At 33.6% G+C, this 8,080-nt stretch overlaps 1 protein-coding gene across 1 annotated transcript; it reads right to left on the bottom strand.

Moving 5' to 3' along the window:
* Positions 1-2,222: 2,222 nt before the first annotated feature.
* On the bottom strand, positions 2,223-7,435 carry LOC103460891 (uncharacterized). Its single transcript, XM_081599641.1, has 9 exons — positions 7,163-7,435; positions 5,961-6,209; positions 5,693-5,806; positions 5,543-5,558; positions 5,363-5,454; positions 4,945-4,995; positions 4,653-4,712; positions 4,282-4,308; positions 2,223-2,621 (listed from the first exon to the last, which is right to left on the bottom strand). Exons 1-9 carry the CDS (start codon positions 7,320-7,322, stop codon positions 2,614-2,616), a joined length of 777 nt encoding a protein of 258 aa, XP_081455767.1. The 5' UTR covers positions 7,323-7,435; the 3' UTR covers positions 2,223-2,613.
* Positions 7,436-8,080: the final 645 nt, after the last annotated feature.

The raw sequence follows: 8,080 nt of genomic DNA on the forward strand, positions 1-8,080 counted from the left end.
GACCCAGATTATGACCTTGATGATCCACCAGCCCTGGATCATCAAGGTCTGGTGGATCCATTAATGCAGAGAATGAAGGATAATAATAGTGTTTAAAATTTAAACTGGTTCAAATCAGTTTTTCTTTATCTAGTTTTTTTCGTTTGATGTATTTTTTCTGTATGTTTTTTGTTGTTGAAAAATTTAAATTTTCTATATAAAATGTTTTCTGTCCAACAGTGACAATATGCTTCTACTGTCTGTTTATAGAGATGTTTTTGTTTTTTTTCTGGTTTCTAGGTTGTGACAACAGACAGATAGAAACTTTATGGTTCCTCTTTGTGTCTAAAGAGCCTCACAGTGAGAATTACCTCATTACCACAATCAGATATGAACTGAACTATAATAAAAATAGAAGTAAGACTGTGTGAAGCAAATGCAGTCAGACTGATCACCAGCATCAGAATGTATAATAAGTGAAGTCTCTCTATGCTTTCTGTTCTACAGGGACAAATTATGTGTCAAAATTCCCATTTTATCCACAATCAAGTGTTAAGTTCATAAAATGTGCCATTTATTTGCACAAATCTTCTACTTGGAGCTGCAGTCCTCAGCCAATCTCTCCCACACAGTGAACTCTTCCCTTCTGCATCCTCCATGTAGCTCCTCCAGATTAGCGGCAGCAGCAGTTAGCAAACACTTGTTGGATCTGCACGTCTGCTGAGCTCATCATAGGAAATACTTCACAGTCCAATACTTCAAAGAACAACTGAATATGGCATCAATGGATAATAAGGGGAAGCATTGTTGACATGAGGTACTGAAGGGGAAGTGTTGGAACGAATAGCAACTTCTTAAAGAGACAGAGGCCAGTTTCAAGGTGCTACATGCAGCTTTGATGCAAAATCTAATTTCTTTTTAAGTTATTTTTGATATGGACAGCATTTTCATAACAACTAAAGGTAACACAGTTACTAGACTGTGCTATAAAATGGCACTATGGGCCATAAAGTCCTTTAGCTGATGATTTCTTTGACATAAACTTACATGTTGAGTCAATTTCCAACATACCATCCTCAGTCATTGTTTGAGGATTAAATATCTTCATGTGGTTCTTTAGTCTGAAGCTCAAGTGTATTTAAAAATTAATAGAATTAATAAATCATAAGCAATCATTTACTCTTGAATACAGCTGCATTTAAAAGAGCTTAAAATATTTTGTTTCCTCATTTCTGAGATCAGCATCAACACCAAGTCAAAAGTATATGTGATGGTGAAAGAGTTAGGGGTCTATTCTTACTGAATGGAAAAATCACACATGTGAATCATAAATATTATTTAAAAATAAATTACGTAAACTGATCAAGTAGAAAGAGATGGAGCTTTTAAGGAAGCTACAAAATGAGACACACTCACACACACACACACACACACACGCACGCACACACCCCCACACACACGCACACGTGCACACACACACACACGCACACGCGCGCACACACACACGCGCGCGCGCACACACACACGCGCGCGCGCGCACACACACACACACACACACACTCTGTCATGTTCGAGGGTAGGCTTCTAACCAGTGGCGCAACTACACATTATTCAGGTGGATGCAAAAACATAGATCGGCGCCCCCCCCCCCCCCCCCCCGACCGAGGGACGGAACATCAGGGTGAAGGAGCGACGCTCACTCAGCACCCCCCCCCTAATTGGGATCTAATTCCTTTTCTGGGTTAAAGTGAGTACTCCACAATTCTCCACACTTAGGAAGCAACACTGATTGACCCGACGAGGGTCCCTGTTGTCAATCAGTGTTGCTTCCCAAGTGGACAGTTTGATTTCACAGAAGTTTGATTTACTTGGGAGTTATATTGTGTTGTTTAAGTGTTCCCTTTATTTTTTTGAGCAGTGTACATTTGTTTTTTGTTGCTAGTCAGAAATATGAACAGCCCCACAATAAACTGGGATGATGAAACTCTGTACCTTCATGGTTAAATTAATAGTCTGTAGCCCCATCTAGTGGATGTTAAAGAGCATTACAATAATGCTGGTTTTCACACCAGATTAATGATTAACCTTTTCAACTTAACATAAACTCATTAAAACTGAACTAAAGAACCAAGATGTTATTTCTTATCTGCAGAGTCGTCCGACATCAAAACATATTAATAAAAAATGACACTCTGGCAGGTTTTATTTAGCATTTATTTACAATCACAATAATGAAAGTACCTTACAGATATGTAACTTAATCACCAAAGAGACTTATGAAAGCAAAATTGAATATGTGTCACATATTTAAATGTTAATATTTAACATCAATATCAGTATCAAATCATCTCAAATATGAATATGATATGTTTGTTACATTTAACAATGAACAATGGATGCAAACAAAAAATATTGGGATATTTGGAATCCATTTAAGTTCATAGATTTGCAATAAATCATATAAAAATAATAATTCTAATTAATAAATCATTAACTTACATTTGTAATTTATCATTCCAGATGGGACAATTTCCCAACAAAATGAAAATAGCAAAGATCATAATAACGTGTAAAATTGGCAATAATCACCACTTCACAAACTACAGGCCTGTCTCTCTCTTCTCCCTCGGTTCTCTAAAGTTCTAGAAAAACTTTTTATGAAGAGAATAGAAAAAAAATCATAGACAAACATAAAAATCATAGACAAACATAAAATTCATAGACAAACATACACTAATTAGCAGTGATCAATATGGATTCAGAGCAAATGGGTCAACATCACCAGCCGTAAATGACTTAGAAGAATAAATTACCAAAGCAACAGATAGTTACAAATTAGCTGTAAGGGTATTCAGAGACCGAAAGAAAGATTTTGACACAATAAATCATGATATCTTAATTAAAAAATTAGAACATCATGGAATTTGAGGAGAGGTTTTGAACAGGATGAGGAGTTATTTAAAGAGCAGAAAACAATTAGTGAAAATGGGAGATATTGAATCTGATTGTCTGGAGATTACATGTGGGGAACCTCAAGGGTCAGTACTGGGACCAGTTTTATTTAATTTGTATAGAAATTACATAAGCAAAGTGTCTAATTTATTAAACTCTGTTATTTACTGACGACACAAATATTCTAGTCTCTGGTGAAAACTTACAACTAATGTCCATAGTCGCCTCAGAAATCAGTAAATTAAAGAAATGGTTTGACAATAATAAATTATCACTACATTTGGACAAGACTAAAATGATGGTTTTTGGAAACTGTTACAATAAAGCTCAAATTTAAGTTCAGGCAGAGGGAGTAACTCTAAGGGTTTATGTTAATAAGTTTTTCTGTGTTATAATAGATGACAAATGTTTTGGAAACCTCATATTAAACATTTACAGGATAAACTAAGTTGAAGCATATCGATCCTGGCTAAAGCTATTCTGAATAATAAATAACTTCATATTCTATATAACTCTCTGATTTTGCCCTATTTCACATATTGTTCAGAAGTGTGGGGAATTAACTACAAAATCTCTTTACATCCACTGTAACCTACAGAATCCAGTCATTAGAAACATCTACAATGTTGGTTATTATTAACACACAAACCTGTTATTCTTAAAATCTAGAATTCTTAAATCTGGAATTTAAAATTGCTCAAATTATGTCTAAGACATCTAATAAACTGCAAACTGAGCTCAGAGCATGTTTTTAGAAAGAGGAGGAGGATTTAACTTAAGGGGTTTAAAGCCAAACTTAAAGATTCGTAGTTTACGAACAAGAAAAAGCTTTTGTATTTCAATTTATGTATAAAGTTATGGAACAAGTTAAATGAGGAGGTAAAACAAAGTCAAAATTTAATACAATTTAAAAGGAAATATAAGGAGGTCATTTTCATTAGATATAAAAAAATGGGTGAGAGAGATACCACTAATGTGTTTATGTAAATAGAAGCTAACGCATATGAGTGTATGTGGGGATGGATGTATATATTTAGACATGTAAACCCAGATAAAAAGGAAAATTAATTAACACATGTTTATTTTTTATCTTTTTAATTGATTTAATAATGAGGGTCCATTTAAAAATACTGTATGAGTTTATGGAGTTCATAAGTTTCTTACTTCTTCCTACTCTGTTTCGAGCATGTTAAGATTATTGTGGTACAAAAAATAAGTGTCTTTCACATTCCTTGTTCATGTGTGTGATTTTATATTTTTATCATGTTCAAAATAAAAATATACATTTACAAAAATATGGGATTATTATCCAAGAAAACAGCTTTTATCTCATGCAGGAGAATCATTCACCTCTGCTGCAGCTGTTGCTCCTCTTTCCTGTCAATGGAGAGATAATTTGGTGAGACATTTCTCAACATTAAACATTTGTTAGTCTTTGAGACTTGAACATGTTATAAGATAAAATTATATTTTTAACCATTTCAGTGATTTACTTTAAACCTTCTGTTATAAAGCATATCAGGAATACAAAGATTGATACAATCTAAAGATATTAATAGATGATCTGTTTTGATTCATCTAAAAATAAACATTGAATAAAAAGGCATAAAGATCAATGCAGAATCAATCCACCTTTTTTATTGAACTGCCCTTTGATTTGGTTAGTAATTTTTGTCGGTGTTACATCTACAGTTATTATGTAGATGTTAAATTATAATTACCATGGTCAACATTAGCATAGTCAAAATCTTCCGCTGGATGATGAATCATCTCTGCTGAATCTGTCAGATGAATAAATTGGGAATCACAAAAAACAGAAAATTAATGTTGCGAAACAATTTTCAAGTTATTTAATGTTCCATTTATTGGAGTAACTCTGAAGAGTTTAAGTTCTTTGAGTATTTAACATGTTTGTATTTATCTTCATTTGAAATATTTCATGATTTTCCATCATTTAGTCTCTCTAATCAGTCAGATGTTGATTCTTTTTCTGCTATAAAACATTTATTTTACCGTTTCCTGAGGTTCTGCTGAGTTGGATTGTCTCATAGAGGGAAGAGTCACCTAAAGACAATAAAACAAGGTCAAAGTTCAAATGACTGGAAATAGATCAAATGATTTTCACACAAAGTAGATGTTCTCATGGTTTGTTTTTAGTTGTGTTTGATTAGTTTAATATGTTTCATGACAATGTATTGATATTTGTTTCCAGTGTGAATTTTCTTCATTTCATAAAAATGTTATATTTTTATGTTATACGGTTGAAGAGTAATAATTATGGAGCAATAATGTCAGAATATTTCTTTCTATGTTAATGTAGAAATGTGATTCACTCTGTGTTTAATTATGTTTGTTTCTGAAACTGATTAATCAGAAAATGAAGCAGTTAAACCTTCCAGTTAATCATAAAGATGTTTAATGTGAGACGAACCATGAAGCAGAGAGCTGTAAACAGAACCGTCATTCTGGGTCACTTCATGATCTGTGGCTGAGGCTGGATTGATGCTCTCTGGTTGATTCAGTCTGAAAATAAAAAAAAGACTTTAATGTTTTCATGAAAGTCATTATTTTTGATGCATGTTTAAAGAGGGAACAGATGTTTTTCACTGACCTGATATTGCTTAAATCTGCAGGAATAAAAGATATTTAACAATTTTTTTCTACTTTCAGTCCATCTTGAAACATCACAATAAAATTAAAACATTTGAGCAAATAAAGTTTTGATTAAATCTGATCCTTTATTGTCAGAAAAAAGTCTCACCTTTGGACCGTCTGCAGCGCCACAACAAGACCAGGAGAATAATGACAGTAATGAGAACGATTCCAACAGTTAACATGATGGAAAGTGAAGAGCTGACAGGACTGGATACAGTTACTGGAAATACATTTTTTTTTAGATTTGATGATATTATTCACTAACAACAGATAAATGTGACTTAAATTTGACCATCATATAAACATTGTCAGTGTTCACCTGATTCCTAATTAAAGTGAATTTTTTTTAAATCAAACATTTTCCTCCTCCTCACCTCTAACAGACATCCAGCTCCTTGGTGAATCTTTTCCTGAATGTTGACATTTGTAGAAACCTTCATCTGACTTTGACACTGCAGAGATTTTCAGCTCCTCTCTGCTTTCATTCTGGATGAGTTTATCATTATGATAGAAAAACACATTGGAGAGAAGATTTTGTTTTTTATCTCTGCAGCTCAGAGTAACAGGATCTCCTTCAGTCACAGGATGAACAGGACTCAGCAGGAGAGGAGCAGAAGAATCATCTAAAATAATCAGAGAATCATGACATTCAGTCAGATTGGTGGGAGTAGAACTAAACACATTTAAACAAAAATGATATCCAATTAATATTTTATCTCATACTTCAAGTATAAAACATCTGTTTTAATATTAATACCTCATATTTGTTTTGTCACCTGAATATTTTCTTTTTAAGCCACCTATGAGGATCAGGACCACATATCTTTTTACATTTTGTCAGTTTGATTTATGACCACTTGTCAATGCCATGTAAAACTATACCATTAGAATGATTTTGATGATTTTTGGCGTTTTTTCTTGTGTAACTCATGTAAATGCACATTTCTCATTATTTCCATGGAAATCTGCTCTCAGTCAAATTTTTGCTTCCTCTATTCAGATTTATGAATAAAAGATAAGCTGAGCGTTCAGATGTCCACAACAGAGGACAAAACAAGAGTTTAAAACGACTGAGTGACAAGAATCTCACAAAATGAAAGTTTTTCATTTTTAAAATATAAAATCACAATTTGGTTAAACACTAAAAGAATCAGTGATTTTTTTTTTGTTATTGATACATCATGTCATTTTCAAAAAGACAACTTGGGAACCCTGAACCCAGACTGAGTGCCTGACCACACAGTAGGTCAGGCTGATTTTTGTTGTTGACAGAAATCAGGTAAAGTTTTAGTTTATGTTTTATTGAAGTAGAACACATTTAATCTAGAAGCAAATATGGATAAGAGCAATAAGTTTGACCTAAATTTAAATCAAAATGTTTTTATTTTAATTTGTTAGTCATTGCACCTCTACAGATACACTTGCCTGGACATCCTTGATGATAAAATATTTAGACATTACAATTTAGGAAAAAAAAAAAATATATTTAAAGGTGCTTAAAACAGTACGCACATCAGCCCTTTGATGCTGAAATTCAAAGTGAAGAGAAGGAAAACAATGATAAATCTTGACCTACCATGTACAGTGATGTTCACTGCATTGCTGAACTCTCCTGATCCAGACTCACACCAGTAAACTCCACTATGAAACAGGTTCATGTTGATGGTGCATGTAGATCCAGTCATTTTCCCCCAGATGGAGCAGTCTGATAGTTGTCCTGTTTCTATAAACCTCATCACTCTCCACTCAGCAGTTTTTCCCTCACAGTTCAGAGACACAGATTCAGATCTGAAGTGTTGAACTCTGTCAGGATTCACTGAGAGAGAAGCTGCTGGATGAGGATCTGGAAACAAGACAGGATTTCATCTGAGATCAGAAACATCTTTAAAATGTCTGGTTGAAAATAATACTTTGATTTTTAGACATCTTTAATAATAAAGATCTGGAATCGAACCCAGAACCTTCTTGCTGCAAGGCAACAGCTCTACCAACTGCGCCACTGTGCAGCCCTAGGATAAAATTAGGAAACATAAAATCCTAAATTAAATAAAGCTGTGAGAAAATCTCCAAAACAGACATGATGAATGTGATTCAATAAAGAAACAAATTTACCACAAAATGACACAAAATATAATAAAGGATGAGCCTCTCATCTTAAATCCGTTTACAGATTAATTTAAATCTCAGGCATCATAAATAAACTACATTTTATTCTACTCTAGTTAGTTTTGTTCTGCTGGTTGTCAAACTGCTGGTTTTGTTCAAGAAATTCAAGAATCCTGAATTTCTTGAACAGAAATTCAAGATTCAGAGCTCATTTGTTCATTGATGAACAAAAACTAAACTCACCAATTTCATGAATAGTAACTTTATCACTGGTTTCAGTATAGAAAACTGGATCTCCTCTTCCTCCTCTTCCTCCTCTGCAGCTGTAAACTCCTCCATCTGAGACAATTAAGACTCCGTCTGGTTCATTGATTCTGATGGGCTGAGC

This window comes from Poecilia reticulata, chromosome 18, assembly GCF_904066995.2.
Source record: "Poecilia reticulata chromosome 18, P_reticulata-male-v2, whole genome shotgun sequence".
Taxonomy (NCBI): Eukaryota; Metazoa; Chordata; class Actinopteri; order Cyprinodontiformes; family Poeciliidae; genus Poecilia; species Poecilia reticulata.

Excerpts from the sequence above, each read along its gene's own strand:
- LOC103460891 (XM_081599641.1), bottom strand. The coding sequence starts at position 7,322 with ATGAGGTTTATAGAAACAGGACAACTATCAGACTGCTCCATCTGGGGG. Across the intron at positions 6,210-7,162 it reads AGTGAACATCACTGTACATG|ATGATTCTTCTGCTCCTCTC; the intron begins GTAGGTCAAGAT and ends TGATTATTTTAG. Across the intron at positions 4,309-4,652 it reads CTATGCTAATGTTGACCATG|GAAAGAGGAGCAACAGCTGC; the intron begins GTAATTATAATT and ends CTCCATTGACAG.